The 17177-nt window shown below is 39.9% G+C and overlaps 1 protein-coding gene across 1 annotated transcript in view; it reads right to left on the reverse strand.

The window, feature by feature from the left end:
• SYT1 (synaptotagmin 1) overlaps positions 1-17177 on the reverse strand; it is a 360397-nt gene that overhangs the window by 99212 nt on the left and 244008 nt on the right. The window contains exon 5 of the mRNA XM_067313026.1: positions 4277-4461. Coding sequence (XP_067169127.1) covers positions 4277-4461 — 185 coding nt within the window. The remainder of the gene's footprint in view (positions 1-4276; positions 4462-17177) is intronic.

Genomic DNA, 17177 nt, shown 5'->3' on the forward strand with positions numbered 1-17177 from the left:
AGTAAAAAACCATGGAGAAATGACCTTTTTATAATAGTACATTCTTATAATGATTTCCCTCCCGTAGTAAGCATCTCATCCTCCCACTGGTCTTTGTGCAGCTGTACGCTCTACTTGAACAAGTACGAATTGCCTGCAGTGTAAAAGGGTTTCAAGACTGAAAACCCTAATTTCATTTTTCACTTTTTTCCCACTTTACAGCAACTAACTTTACTCATAATCTATACTATTTCATAAACAATTTCTCATTTAAAATATCAGACTGGAAGTTGTGTTCAGCAAAGTGGACTTTTTGAAGCATAAGTCATCTAACAGAAAACAAAATATCATTCTGCTTTCTGTACTGTCTAGCTACCATACATGACTATTGATCCGACTGAGTCTGTGCGTCAAAAGGACCTTTAACTATGTCACGCTATACGGCTATAAAAGGATTTGGCACGGATGTACAGGTCAGCACTAGTAGGTCAGCACGTGCAAATCAGAAGTTCTCTTTGACAAACAAAACCAGACTACGATGGAAATTATACCTCTGGAGGCTGATATTTTAGATTTACCAAATGCTACTCCCTTTCAAGTTTTGTGTGCTTAGGGAGCTAGGATCTTGCAAGATGCCAAGTGCCTATTAACTGTTATTTTGTGCTCTCAGCTAAAGGCAGCAGGTGATTAGCACTTGCAGGTTCAGTCCTAACAATGACTGAATTAAGCTTTCTGGTTTTTGGACAACATTTCAGATCTTTTATACTGTACTGTGTCCTTTACAAGGGCATTAGATTTCCATCTTGATTTTCAAATACAGTTATTTCTTAACATTAAAATTGGCTTCTTTAAATAGCATCCTTCTCCTTTCTATTTTATGTGAGAGCCCTAACGTGATTCATTTCTCATTACTGAAATATTTTACATTTAGCATTGCATTGACTTCAGCTTAGGTATCCTAAAACTTGCACTGATAAATCAAGATTAAAGTGTCAATATCAGTCATGCTGAAAAAAAAGAAAGACAGGCAAGATTTCTCAAATTAGGAATTAAGCCAGTAAAAGCTATTGAATGCCAAGGGCTTAAAATCATACACTATCAGACAGACTGCTAGATATGAATTTAAGAGGCTAATTCAAGCAGCCTATTTCTGAAAACCCAGACAGTGGAGAGGAAACTTGGTTTTGTGATGCATCCATCCACTTATTAAAAATATGACATTTACATCAACTGGGAATCTACCATCTTTAGGTTTAACTATGCAAAACTAAAGCATATTGATTAAATTCTAAAATATTTGGACAAAAATATTTTAAAATAACTATACAGATTATTCTGAATCTTCAAATTATTTGGAATCTTCAAATAACTACATAATCTGTACAACATTTCAAAGTGCAGAGAAGAGATTCATGCTTCATTTTTTTAATCAAATTTTCTCTTAAAAAGATAAATATTAAACTCACTATTAATTTTGTAAGATAATTTTGCATTTAAAATATTTTTGCTCCTCAAATCCTTGGTCATTTATCCAGGTCCTAACAAATATAATTAAAAACACTTAATTATATATTGTAAATACAACAATGGTCTTTTACATGATATGGAACAAACTCCACATAAATATCAGTCAACAAATTGCACATTATTTGTCCCATAACAAAGTAGTGGGTTTGTTATCGTTAGTATCATTGGCAGAACATAACAAACGTCACAAGGTATTTTTCCACAAATATAATTACAATTTTTCCAAATTATTCTTGCTCCAACGGCAGGAAGTTGGCTAACAGTAACCCAAGGTAACCCAACAATTGATGATCTGATTTTCCATGCACAGCTGAAGGGAAATATCTCACAATTACTTAATATTAATAACCCAGCACAAAGTCTATAAATCAAATACAGGGAATCTATGAATGCTAAATCAAGGTGCTTAAAGGAAACAGATTTGTTTCACATTCATCATATGGAGAAAACAAAATCAGTATAAAATTTTTTTCAAGCGAGGACCCAAAATTTCTGCTCTAGTGTTTTCTGAGCTCAGCCTCCCTGTTCTTCTTAACTCTGGAATGTGACTTACAAGTGTGCCTACACTAGTGATTTAATGCACTGGCCAGGTTCTTTTCAGGTGTGAATTTGCCTTGTGTCTATTCTTGGAGTCATGCAGCATGCACTCCAGCACGCCAGCAGTGCACATGAAGTGCCTTCGCTGCTGGTGGAGCCAAGGCTGAAGCAGCTAGGGTGCTATCTAGTGTGCTCCACTTGTCTGCGGATGCAAGGTTCTCCAGCTGTTCACTTTCTCTGCCTGAGCAGGATTGTTAGTTGTGGAATGGCCATCTGGGATGGTTGCAGAGAAATCTGCTCTGTATTGCCTACTAGCTGTAGAAACATGTTGTGCGCCTAGGACAGGCAACTGGTGTGAACTTTGTTAGTCGTAAGCATGCAACGTGTACATATGGTCTGAGAACCTAAATGGACTGTGTGAGATCAAACCTCACTCTTTCCCTCATCACTCAGATGATGACACTATACAGTGGTCATTATAAAATATTGATATATACAGCTTAAATGTAAAGTTAACTGACGTCCAATGCATCAACATTTCAGTAGTGGCTTCTGCAATTAAGTAGCATTAATAGGAACAAAACAACTGGATCTACAGTGATTTTCTTTTTCCACTGAGCAACAACAACAAAATCTGTCTTCTTGGCCATTACTTGAAACTGGAAGTAGCTCTGTACCTTCAAAGCTTATCCATTATTTTCCTCCACAGATCAGAGCTCCTTTCAGGCTCTACTCAGGTGATCCAGTTGCAGCCAGCCATCAGGTTCATAAGGGTGCCTTGTCGTCCTTTCCTGATTTTGCTCTTCCCCTATGATGCCTTATGCGCCTGGAAAATCATGCTAACCTGTCCTGGGCTCTTTTGGACTGGTTGATAGGCCATGTCGGAGGCTGCTCCATTGCCATACAGTGGTATCCCATCACTTCTGGACTGCTCTGTGGGCCTCTTAGCTACTGTGCTCTAGGCTTTTTTTCTTGGATGTTGTTTCTGATCAGTTGGCCCTAGCCCTTGCATTCCCAGCTTTGGCTGGTGCTGCTAATCAATCTGCCTGCAGCCCAGCTTTCTGCGCACACTAGATCCCAACCTGTGGAAGGAACTGCTTATTCGTTACCATGTTTCATCTTCTCTCTTCGGCTGGAAAAGCATTCCTGGACTGTTCTGGCTCAACCTTACCATGGGTTTTGGAAACACAAACTTGAGCATACAATATCTTTAAATTTACTGTCTCCAACTGAAAGGGTTTTTCAAATCAGTAATCTAAGTTTCCTCATTATTTTTATTTGAAAATATACCTCTTTGTCTTCTTAGCTTAGGAAATCTGGCCATGCAGTAAGGATAGATGGCTTCACATTTATTTCCCCATTCTTCTACTTATTCTCAACAGTTTGCCACATGAATTCATTGCATCCTAATCATCAGATAAGAGGACAATACAAAGACGCAGTCGGAAGAAGCTTTATTTTCTTCGAAGAACATGTTAATCAAGTCTGTAGCCCTGAGAATTAAGTCCTGCAACTTTCTGCTCTTCTGACATGAAGCAGACCTGATAGACATGTTTTTATGCTACTATAAAAAAGATGCTGCTCAAAGGACATCATGCTAATCTTTTCTTCCAAGTTATTCAGCTGACTTACTGCTAAAAGTATGTTCTGTTATCTTCAGCCTCCTCCTTTCTCCTACAAATATAATTCTCCCATCATCACTTTGCTGAATTCTCCTGTATTCTTCCTTTTTGGTTGTTTTCCCTTGTTCCTTTGATTGTCATTTTTTCTACTATACTATTCTGTTTGTTTCTCTCTCAGCTAAATTTTTGCTCTTGTGTGAAAAGAGATTTAGAGCACAGAGCTACTTGTTTATCATGTAAGCTCAGAAGTACTGCTAGAAATATAAACATACATAAACACCATACTTGGTCCTGTTCAAAAAGTCCTGAAAAAAAAAAGACTTTGAAAATAGCTCACAGCTACATTTGTGGGACAACCAAGATACTCTTGTCCTTTCCAGATGAATCATTACGTGTTCATTATTTTTTAGCAGGGAAGGGAAATGGTCGACTGCTTTATCACTGATGCCACACCCAAATTTATCTTTCGTGACACCACCGAGAAGGCACTGCCAATAAGTCCCCTCTTCACAGAGCCCCTAGAGAGGCAACAAGCAGAAGCATTCGTAGACACATCAGACAGAATCCTTCAAATACAACTTAAGAGTTAAAGAAAAGGAGAGAGACTTTACCTGGTCTTTCATGGTCTTCCCTAAATCTTTAACATCTTTCATGTTAATAGCATTCTTCCCTCCCTTCTCCTTTCCCTTCTTCTTGTTCTTCTTTTTGAACAAGCATTTCTTACAGAGACAAAAGCAGCAGGTAAGGATTAATAGGACTGCAACTATGGCTATGGCTATTAAGGCCCAAGGCGGCACTGGAAGAGAAAAAGAAACACACACAAACAGAAAGTGGCAAACTGTTAGTAGGGTTAAATTAAGAAACAAGCACATTTCTCTCACAGCTAAGCCTTTTTCAATGAAAATGTCTTGCAGAAATACCTGAGATTCTTTCTAAAATGCCCTGTCATCATGTGTACGTTTCTCCTAGCTGAGCATTTGCACACACAACGCCAATTTAACACATCATGTGGGATCTATTTACATGCCTGGTGACAAATATTAAGCTAACTTGCAGCTATTTTGATTAATCAACCAGCTTAAAACAATATGCCCAAAATATTTACACCATGCGAATCTGTAAAATGCTCAGCACATTTGAGAATTCACTTGCTTCTTTTTTTAAACATCTCCACAACCCACCTGGCATTGTGGCTGGATTGGGTGGGACTGTCTGGGAATTTCCCTTTGTCGGAACGGCACGCGATCCAAGCAGTCAGTTTTAATGAACAGCCTTTCTCCTCTGCCCACTGCTGCACTTGGCAGACTTGCACACTCCTCGTAACAGATGCAGGTCAAGGTCACCAGTAAACACTGACCAAGGACAGAGGACTGTTCAGTCCAAGGGCATTTATGCTAATAATCATCATGTCCTAACACTAGCCCAGTTTACTAAACAACTATATTTTCATCTAAGTTCCTATAAAGAAAAGCATATGTTCAGTTTATTTATTCAGTCCAGGGCTCTGGACATAGCTGAAATACAAATAAATAATACTGAACACTAACTATGATAACGTGGTCTTGTTAAAGATCAGAATTTCAGAAAAAAGGAATTAAGATGACACTTTAATAGAAGTACTTCAGATGAGCATTATCTTCATACAAATCAACTTTAATGACCATTGTTCCCCACATTTAACCAAAATACCTGACGAAACTTTAAATGTTATAAACTGTCATTCTCTAAAATCTCAAAATACACTCAGTCTATCAGGTCTGCAAGATACTCTCTCAGTGCATTACCCAAAGGTCTCTAATATGATACAGAGCAAAACCGAAGAGTGAATCAAATTTGACGTGTTGACGTCAGGGAATCACAGAAGAGAATGGACAGTATAAATAGAGAAAATTAATTGCTTAAAGAAGCTAAGCAGGGTGTAAAGCACAGTCACAGGAAGTTCCACTAGAAAATACCATTTCAGGAACAGGACAAAGCATCTTCATCTTCCTTACCCTAAGTTTAATAGCCATATTTCTAACTTTTATTCAAAAGTCCTTGGTGATAGATACAAAAATAATGTAGTAGAATAGTTTAACAATAATTTCTGTAACACTTTTTGTGCCTCCAAATGTTCATTTAATACAGCTGCTATAAGAGAGAAGCAGTACCATATGTAGAACAAATGAGAACTGATTACTAAACAAATGAATGTTAAAAGATAAACAGTGAACAGATTAACAGCTGTTTAAGCAATATATTTTATGAAGTCATCAGCAACAATTCTGCAGTTAAAGTTGCATTTAGATCTGCACTTATCACAATCTCTATTTCGTGCATTAATGATTTAATTTTATCTTCAAATCTGGTGTGGCAACACTTCATGGGACAACTGACTCTCCTAAAAACTTTTATTTTTTCATCAAAGAACCATTGCCTTTCACTGTTGTGTGTTCTTTTCAAATTCTGTACTTCACTTACCCTGTGGTAGACACAGCCTTTTAGATTGTACTTATATAATGTTACACTTTCCATTTGAGCTAATTTAGAGGAATTATGTCCATATGAAATGAATGATGTGCCTAAATTCACCAGCTATTTGCTCTGCTGCCTTGTCAGCAGAGCTCTAAGCATGGCTCCAGGGAAGAGGAGCAGCAGCACGAACAGGGGAAGGGATAGTGCAGGAAGGGTGGCACCAGGGGAGGAAAGAAAAAAGGGGCACACCAGGCGTCAGTAAGTTGGGCTGTATATGTATGCGCACTACAGATGAAAAAGCTTGTGTAGGCAGGGAAGTCAGGTGCTTGTGTGCTGAAACGATGTTGTGTAAAGTGGTCGGTCTTCTGGCACTGTTGCCTTGCTTCTCCAGAGTCTGAACAATGCAGGGAGCCCTGTGGAGCAGTTCAAACGCTTGCAGATATTTTCAGCTTCTCTTTTATGATGTGTTGTCTGTTCTCATCCATTTGTAATTTAATTTCCCCCACTAGCTCTTGTGATACAACTAAATGATCACCAAACTAATATCTGAGATACCAAGAATCATAAAGAATTCCTCATTTATCTCTTCAAAGAAAATACCCTCCTTTTTTTGTTAAAGAAAGCATAAGTAATAAAGGAAAGATTTTTTTGAAGGGTAACCCAAAATCTGGACATTTCCAAAACAGCTTCAACACTCAAGTCTGAAAAGGCAAAGCAAAAAGGAATGAATGTTTTTCCTAATAAAAGTGCACTATCTCTGTCAAGCAGATGGCTCATCAGAATATTGCCACTGACAGAGATTGCCCAATCGAATATTGCTGGCGCTCAATGTACATGTTAGATTTAAGGCAAGTGAATCCTACAGATATGACAGGCTTTGAAGTGATGTTTGTTTCCTTTCAAAAGCATTATTTAAGTAATTTCAAATGCTAATCACTTTACACAATACAGACAAGATTTTCCAAAATGAGTGAAGACTTGTAGGGTTTTCATTTTTTGTGCTTCCCAATTCATGACACTGCTAGGGGAGCTTGATTTCCAGAGAAAGATGAGCTCCTAAAAATTAGTTTTCTGCAAAGTGTGGTGGACAGCCCAGAATGAAAGGACCAAAGTCACTAGTCTGTTTTGAAAACTCATACCTGGAGCCTTTAATTTTCTGGCATATCAGTTGTGACCTATATCTATATATACCTTATGGATAGCATGTGAACTTTCCTGTTATTGCAGAATGGATCACTTCAAAGATGCATAACGGCTAATTACAATTAGAGTTTCCTACCCATATGCAAGTTTTTCAAATAATTTAATTTCCCTAGTGTTCCCTACAGTTTGAAGACTAACTCCATCTATCTTACATTAGTTTGATCAGGTTCAGTAGTTTAGTATGAACTCTCAGGGGGTTTTGGACATGAACATTGAACAAAGGACCTCTGTAGCAGATGAAGGACAGTGGGTGACATAAAAAACACAGACCTTAACCAAGTGATGAAGCTATCAGGGAGCCAGAAGCTTCTTGTACAACTTGTCTTACCCAGTGCCAGCACAAGGGGGTGCCTTGAAACAAGCAATACTCACCTATGCTATCAAGGAAAAGCTAAAGTTTAAGCATAATTAATATGTATGTAAGCTTTCTGGTAGGTCAGTGCTGTATTCTCTGCTCTGTTCCTGCGGGCAAATAAATAATACTTATTTGGAAAAAGCTGTCATGAATCACTACATGATTCAATGATTCTTAAAGGCTGTTAAAGAAAATCTACAGGAGGGGATCTGCCGAGGTAGCACAGTTAGTAAGTAAGGTCTTGAATTAGTCTTGGTGATCCAGTCAAAACAGGGTGCATTCTAGGACTGTATTCAGAAATGCAGGAATAGAGCCTACTATCTGTAAAAGGAGACTGTAGATAAGATAAAATGCATGGCAGAGCAATAGCAGGGAACTGAAAGAAATAAGCTCTAGGACTGTGATGATAATCAGGCATTTTAGGTACCAATTCTGCATCCTTCATTCATGCTGAACGGCAGTCAGACATGGATGCAGCTAAAGAAATTGTGAGCTCTCCTTCCCCTCTCTGTCCTTCCCAACCATTAATATCAGCCAGGGTTATGTGCTTATTGTGGGCTATTTGGTGCATTTGTAGCTATTTGATTATATAGACCTTTCAGAAACATGGCAGCTGTGGTACCCTTCCATTATTGTTTTAGTTTGGGATATGAGTGCACTTATGAGGCAAATCTCCAGACCATTCCCACTTAACATGCTTGGACTTGTGTTGTTCAGCAGCCTGGGAGTGCACGATGGCACTAAATGGGAATATATGCCCCCAGAGCTCACCTAATGGTGCTCCAACTGCAAAGGACCCACAGCCCATGAGAGCAGACCTCTCATGTATCACTTCCACAACGTGTGCAGTGTGGTGTCAGGTCCTCAGTACCAACTGCTTCACTCTACAGATTTTTTCTATTGCCCTGCACTAAATATAGGTTGTGTCTCAACCTGTTGTTAAATCTTGTTCCACTGAATACACTAGGTTCAAAGGAAAAAAATTTATTAATGAGTTACTCAATTTAAGAGCTAAAAATAATGCTCTTTATTTAAAGATATCCTTACTTAGCCTTACAAAATGCTTGGAGAGGTAAAGGCCTTGGGTCTAATACTGACATTTTGGCTAGACAATCTAAAATTATCAAATGCCTCAGAGGACATTTGACTCCAGAGGAAAAAACAATAAGAGGGAAGACAGAAAATGTGTAACAGCATCAAAGTGCTGTGGTCTGTAAGACAGAACAAAATCCTTAATGCTAATAATTTTCCCTCCTTTCTGTGTGAAACTTTACTGTCTTAAAAAAGGATCCAAAGAGAGCGAAGGTCAAGAAAGAATAGAGGAAATGAATTACAAAGTGAAGACTGCCTTACCAAGAATGCTGTCCATCCACTGATCACTCACACATAAACAAGAACAGCCCCACTTAAACCAGGGCTGACAGAAAAGGACTATCAGATGATGGCAGGTTCCATATTATTCTGCAAGGAGGCCACTGCCACGTCAGAATTGATAAATATTAATAACCTGTGTTTCAGAAGGGGCATGAAACTTAATAAACTGGAAGCTGCAATTGCCAAATTGTTGTATGTGAAGTGCATTGCATTAATCTAATGCTGTGGTAGCCTGAACATTGAGAGCAGCGGCAGTTTTCATTTATTAAACTGTAGTTTTTTCTTAGCTTTTTTGCACTTAAAGCTTCTAATCAGGGATAAAAGATAATATATAGCCCTATTTACAATTTCTGTATAGAAACTCCCCAAGGGCCATGTTCTGAGAACTGGTTTGACTTTCATTAGAAGTTACTTAAAAAAAAAAGAAAATGTACTGAGAGCAAGGACCCAGGTAATAGATACCACTATTCACAGCAGAAGGAATACAGAAGTGATCAATGCAAAGAAAAAGAAATATTGATACATGGTAGAATGACTTGTAAAACAAGGAGAGAAAAACTGCAAATACATACAAATACTGATCATTTCAATACTAGCCTCCAGGCTTATACAGCTACATTTCCTTGGCAAACACCATTATATATGACACCTAGCTTTAACAGCATGTTTGCAAAATATTATTTCCACTTTCTTATGTTCATCTCAGATTTTTTTATGTGGCTCAAATGAATGGCTCTACCTTTGACCTGTCAGTATAAGGAACTATTACTAAATATCTTAATGAATGCTCTCATGCTGACATTTCCCCTCTCTCTCTCATTTGAGCATTCAGTGTGCTGTTGCATAAGGCTATCTCTATGAATAGTTTATGGAAGTTACTGAAGCTTTAACTGAGCTAAGAAATGTGTGTTTTGACAGTGAAAGTTCCCCACATGCAAAACAACCTGTGAAAGTGCACTGATCAGATGGGTTTCACTGATCAAATACACTCCCGCCTATCACTTATTTTCTTAGCCATAATCATGTGAAAGTATTCAAACTTTGTACAACTGAACACTCCCATCTTCACCAGTAAACTGACACTGAATTTAGCAGTAACCCTAAACATGGCTACAAATTTAGCCAAACTGCTCAGGCTGCTCCTGACAGCCTACTGCAGCTGATGTGCCTACCACATGCTTCCAAAGCTGGAGGCCAAAATGCATAAAATGACTAAAATATTTACCTGAAGGTGAAGTCACGCATGTTATTGGAATTTGCAGGGCATTCAAATTTATTATTGTTAGTATTAATCCACCTTTTAGGGCACACGGTAGGTTCTCTGTCCTGGTAAAAAGCATCTACTCAACAGCATGTCTTCTTTCTGCAGAGCAGAACTATTCCTGCCTCTGTTGCTCTCTCTCTCTCTCTTTCTACACTGCTCAGTCTGATCAACTTCTCTGCTCCTCATCTCTGGAGATACACCACAGCGAAAGTGAGGCAGAGGAGTTTCCAGGTATAACAGGATGGTGAGTCAGCCAAAAAGTATAAGTGAAGCTGCCAAGATGCCTCTTTCTTCAGAGAGATCACAAGGGCTTTCAAGCTCAAACATCAGGTTTCATCTGAATAAATACTAAAACAAATAGCTCCTCTGTTAATCAGCCTATTCCCCCCAAAAATTCAAGATGAAACAGCATATAAATAAAAAGGAGTTAAAACCGAGCTGAGCCTGCCATGTCACAGCAGATTGGTTCTTGCAGGCTGGCTTTCAGCCTAGCCACCTTGCAGCAGCTTCCCTGGCAGCAGTGAACGCTGCATGGCGCCTCGGGAAAGCTCCTGCTGCTGGCTTTGACGCCTGGCTGGCCTGCTGCATGCCCTGCTCCGTGCTGTGCTTTGTGCCCTGCTCCATGCCCTGCCGAGCAGTGCCTTGTGCAGCACCGCCAGCTCATTGCTCCCCTTCTCTTGCACCCGCTTCCCTTCTGCCTGCTCTTCTTTCCCCTTTCCTCATGCAATTCTCCCCCGAGCATTTTCCATAGCCCTCAGCAAAGGAGCCATACCCCCATTGCCGCCAGTGTTCCCCCCACTTGGCATACGACAGCCTAGAGGAGAAACCAGCAGCCTGGCTCCCCACTGCGCGGCCATGTCCCTTATGAAGCACCGTAACACTGCACAGTCTAATAAACAAATAAAGTCCTGCCTCCCTGGCCAAACCTGAGCTCACTTACTATAGAAAATGGAATAGGGAATGGCAAGACTTCTGGGGATGACGCTTTCTGACCAAGTAGGTTATTTTTTAGACTGATGCCTCCTACCAGTTCAAGATATCTGCTGGCATAAAGCTTTTAAAATAAAATTAATTAATTCAAGCTCTAGGTAACTGCCAGAGAAAGCACTGGATGCACTGAACAGCTGGGGAAGATGAAGAAAGCTGGAGCTTCTAACCAAACCTGGAAGCCAAACAGGCTTGCTGAAGGCTTTCCAAAAACATATATTTGCACCCACACCAGCTGAGGCCAGATACTTTCCTGAGAAGGGACAAAACAACTCATGGGGCGAATATTCAGCATGGAAGAAAAGAACTGTAGAAGCTTGAGATGAGTGTTTCCAATCATATTGTGGACAATGGCATTTTGTGGTTAAAGAGCATTTCACTTTTCCTGTGACATTTACTATGTGTTACACTTCAAACTCTGATTGATAGGCTGAAGGAAAAAAGCAGTAAAAAAGAAGTCATGCCTGTGACTTTAAACTGGCATTTTCAAAGGAACAAAATGCTCTGGTCATATCAATCCCAGGATTCAGAAATCAAGAGAATGAGACTAAAAAGTAATGAAATTGATGGGAAAAATCAATTATGCCTATGTATACTTGATTTTCTTAGCAGATTTCATTCATCATACGCAATGAACACTGTTTTTGTTTTATTTTGCTTCTCAGTTTTTGAGCACTTGGGAATGTATTTGTGTCACATTTTCAGGGTTTTCCCTGCAAATATGAGGCTACGGTTGTACTTTGTTTTTTAAAACAGGAATTGCAGTTCTTGCATACCAGAAGAATTAGTCATACATAGACCATGTTGAATTTTAAAAGTTCCAAAATTAAATAAAATCTCCCTTGCCAAGGAAGGAAAAGCTAATTCTGTATATTTTGTTATAAAATGTTATGCAGGTGTAGTGCCCTTCTTAAAAAAGGTGCTAGATTTACGATTTCTGACAAGATGAAATTATACAGACTCTTGTCTGTAAGTCAATGGTCCGTTAACATATACAAACTTAACATAGAATGTTATTTGATATAGGCTTAGGGTTTAAAGGAGAACAGCTACTGTTAAAAGAATTGACCATCACTGGACTCAGACACTAAGTTTCCACTAAAAGTAATTACCAATTTTATTTCTTACTGAGATTTAACATTCATTTAGAAGGTCTCAAATAAAAAAGCTCATCTATAGCATTTTTCAAAGGGTCTTATAACAGCGGTAGGTATTAATCTGTAGAAATGCAGACATTAAAACACAGAGAATAATATGTCTTTAATTAGCATTATAGAGAAGACACCATGGGTGCACTAGTGTACATTACTGACTGGTGCAGTGCAATGAGAACAACAGGGGCTTCACTTGCTGCAGGGATGTTTCCAGGTCCATGTGTCCCCGCTGTGTCTTTACAGAGGCGTGCATGCTGCATGACTCCAAGCTGAGAGGCAACACAAGTTCACACGTAAAAGGAACCCCTCCAGCACACTAAATCACTAACGTTGAGCACCCTGTGTGACTCCAGAGCCAGGCATCAGCCAGGCTATCTTGGTTCTAGCTCCAGGCCCCTCAAGGCTGTAATGTCTCCTGCACATCTCCCTGGAGCACCAGCTCTCCAGCATGGGGAGCTTCACCCAGCTGCTCAGGCACCACTTTTGGGTTGCTTCTTCCCAAGCAGGAAGCCAAAGGACTGCTGCCGTATTTCATGCGAGACTATTTCATCCAAAATAGTGAAGCTGTTGAGAAGAAAGACTGGAACATAATGCTTCCCACCTGGCTGTGGAGCAATTACTGTCAGCAGGGCAATTATTGTCTCATGAAAAGTGAAAATGTTCCTGGTTTGCAGAGTGAAAATGTACCATGTTTGCAGAGTGTTTGAACCCTTAATAAACAATTTTGTTTATCACTGCAGAGAGGTAGCTTAAATAAACAGGCTTACAGTTGTATTTATCATGATGTGCTACTATTGATAATATTTTTTCACCTATTAAAGTTATTAAAAGAATCATTTTTTCCTGACCCTTGTCATTTTATTATCAAAGCAGCAAAGTTGTGCCCAGAATCCATAGACTCAGACAAAGCACTAAAGTATGGGATAGCAGAGCATAAACAGAATTTACCTACTTCTCATATATACCAAATCTGATGAATTTACCCACTGAACTAACCCTCATGTTCCTCAGCCTTGTAGCCCATTCAGACCTATTAAAATTTTTAGTGACATTCTTAGTGAAATTTACTATCTCTCCATGTGAAATAAGACCAAATGTTAAAAAGCAAAGCATTTTTAGCTTGTAAACAATATAACTCTCTGAGTTCATAAAAAGTACGACACCATCTCCCTCAGGACTTGATCTTTTGCCTCAATCCACTACAGAGGCAGGTAGAGCCTTATTATTGACTTTGAACAGATACTAAGCAGGTTCATGTATATCATCTGCTTTATCTAGCCCTTCTTGAGGTTTGGGACCAACCTATTTTCCCCCCACTCCCCCTTATGTAAGATAAAGACAGGTTAAAAGGACTCACCTATAGAATAGAAAGTACTACTGATGCATTATATCTGCTGTTCACTTCATCATGAAAAATATATATTCTGCAGTTAAAAATCATGGGAACAGTTCATTTCTAAAATCGATTAATACTTTCAGATATAAAAGCCTTTGTTGTTGTTTTTAATTTTGTATCACTTCACTAGGAAAGCATTTAGATACCTATGTGTGGAAAGTAGTGAGAATGACCAGTTTCCAATAAGTTTGAGAACGTTTTTGTATCTATCTTCACTGTCCAGCATGATCTAAAAAAAATTTAATTGCATACCTGTAGTAGTGGAAAATCAATTAAAAAAGCAATCAAGGAGCAAACCAAAAACAACCTCCTTCTTCCAGCTAGAATTAAATCTTTGTTTTTAAGTTTATTTTTACTGAATGATAGGCCTGTTGCAGTATGTAGGCAGAAATTTTTAGCGTGAAGAGATGCACTTTCTCCTGTGACAGGATTGTATCTATAAAAGTGTAATTCTTTTGCTGGGCAATGGTGTTTACCCAGTGAAATCAACTGCATCCCTGCATTTCTTGATCTGTCATTTTAAATGTGCGGATAAAACTTTGAATGAACAAGATTCATTAAATATTATCATTATTAATAGGCACTCATTTGTGTGTGGGTAGTGCCTAAAGGCACCAACTCAGAAGACATGCCTCACCCGATTAGACAGTGCACACAGAAGAAATGAAAAGACAGCCTCGCCTGCGAGACTTCCCGGTGTGCGGTCCCAAGTTTGTGCTGCGGGGTAAGTAGGTGTATCGGTCTGGCTCTGGTGAGTCACTCGCAAGAGCCATGCCCTCACCCCACCTCAGCCTTGGAGAATGCACCAGGCTCGTACACTGCCACATCCAGTCTGTCCCAGCACATTGCCTACCACACTCTTGTGCACAACACTTACTAAATAACCCTCTTAGCACCTCAACAAGATCCTTCCTGCACGGTTTGTCTGTACCATGCACAGCCCATGACTCATGACTGTTTCATATCAAAGCCTGTCAATGCAGGGCCAGCTGTAAGACCTCCAAATCATCGGCGCCCCTCACTGCTCTCCCCTTGCCATCTGTGCCTGTGCCTCAGTCTGCACAGGGAAGAGTTGGTGTGCTCAACCACAAGACTCGGGCACCCTCAGTGCTAACTCCAGGACCAGGTCATCGTCACAGTACACTCTACATCCTCCTTCCACTTAGGACACAAATGCCCCTTTTCTGGAGGGAAGCTGGAAAGCCAGCCTAGAACCTCCATAGCTCGCTGGTGGCCAAGGTTATTGCCAGGATTGGGCCCTGAAACAGAGAAACTGTTTTTGGCTGGGACCCTCTGAAAAGAGCATCTGAACCGACTGCATTTTCGCAGCAATAGCAATTAGCCCCAGACGACTTAGATTCCAGCCATGGTCCCTTCTGGTCTTCCAGGCGAACCTCCAGATCAAGACAGAGGATTGTTCCCCAGGCTCTTGGGCAACTACGAAACCAGTTGGCAGAAGGCAGCTCATAACAGAAATGCCCCAAATAAAAATCTGGTATATTCAATAACTCTTTAGGATGCACAATCTTGTCTGCAAGCTCCACTCCTTCCCAGAAGGCATTTCTGGCACTTGAGCTCCTGAGGCACCTCAGTACTAGACTTACATTAGAATTGATTTTGGAGATAATCCAAGGCAGGTCCTAAGAAGACTGTTCTGAGCTAGAGAATTGGTGATAAAATGCAAGAACAAACAAGCTGTCTTTAAAGGAAACAGTCATTTATGAAGCCTTAACCACCGTGTTTCTAGGCTTGCAATCAAGAGATTGCATACTCTGACAATGCTAATTCTGTCAAAGCTAATAGGACTTTACTAATAGGACTTGATTTTTCACATAAATGGTTGTACCTCAATCACATGAACCCTCTGTGTGAAAGGAAATTCCCTATCCCTAGTCACCACAACCAAAACATCTAAGAGGGTCACGTTTGTTTCTACAGTGTCCGTAAAACCAAGTATGTCCTTGTAATAGTTATGTGTAGCTGCTGATAGGCACAGCCAGCATGAGCCATGCACATGTTTAGAGAGGTTGTCAACAAGATACACTTTGTTGGTCTAGTGTCAAATCTGGATGCAATTGGATACTAGGATTGCTAGATAATCTTGGTCCTGGTGCATGGACAGCCAGCCTAGTCTGGCACACCATATAATGAGCAAGGATTCATATCATGTGTCAGAGCTAGAGTGCAGAAGAGCAGGGTGCAAGCGCTGAGACACTGCTGTTCCACTTCTTGGCTGGCTCTCTGTCCATCGCTGTGGGACTAAGCAAGGCTGGTTATGGCTGTGTATATTGATCTTTCCAGGGAGATCAAATTGTCTATTGATTCAGCTGTGTGGGGGCATGAGGGAGAGCATTCCTGGCAGGCATCTCTGTCATTAATGTGACACTCTGGTCAGCCCTGTAAATGTCAGAGAGTAAACCAGCTGTGCTGCAGATTTTTTGAGAATGTTATATGAGCGGCACTGGGTCATGGGAATGGGGACATAATGGTGTGGACTCGGCTGCACTGGTCTGTGAAACATTTGGCAAGATGGACTAGTTAAGTGAGATATTCTAGACTGCATAGTCAGTGAGACTGCCTGATGGGCTTTGCACTGAAGCCCATCCACAGCATGGTCCCAAGGCTGATCCAGGAATTTAACTAAAATGTTTTCACAACCTCAATCTATTAGGCTGTGTGGCTGGCATTTGCACCAGCTTTGTAAATTTTGAGGGAGCTGGTACCAACGACCCAGCTGTCCTGGGTGTTGGCGTAGTGTTGGGACGGAAAGAGAGACTCGTTTCCATGGCAGTCCTCACCTCCGTCTCAACAAGCATCGCAAAAGAAAACTCTCCCTGCTCCTTTCTGGCCAAGACAAACTTTCCCAGAAAACACCACTGATGTGAATACGCACAACAGTTTTTGCAGCAGCCAAGTCTACCATCATGTGATATGGCTGTCAATATGAAGATGTGTTATAGGAAAATGATTATAAAGATACAGCATTTTGTGGAATCTGTATGTTATTAGACATATATTGCCAATACAAAAAAAGAAATTTAATTTGATTATTCACTGACAATATAACTGAAGTCTCTTGGGCAAAATGTTGTTTTGACCTGCTATTAAAAAAAAAAGTTGTCTCTGACCTTTTTCTTTTTAAACCTTCATTTTTATTTTAAAAGACTGAAGCAGAGAATCTAAATATAGGTTGTGCCCTTGCCTAGTATTTCAACCTCCTTTATTCTGCAAGAAACTATCAAGGCTGCAACCCACATAACAGTGATGGCCTTTGTAGGAAGAAATCTATTTTCAAGATGCAGTTAAGGTTAATAGTCACGTTGTT

The sequence above is a fragment of the Apteryx mantelli genome, chromosome 1, assembly GCF_036417845.1.
Source record: "Apteryx mantelli isolate bAptMan1 chromosome 1, bAptMan1.hap1, whole genome shotgun sequence".
Taxonomy (NCBI): Eukaryota; Metazoa; Chordata; class Aves; order Apterygiformes; family Apterygidae; genus Apteryx; species Apteryx mantelli.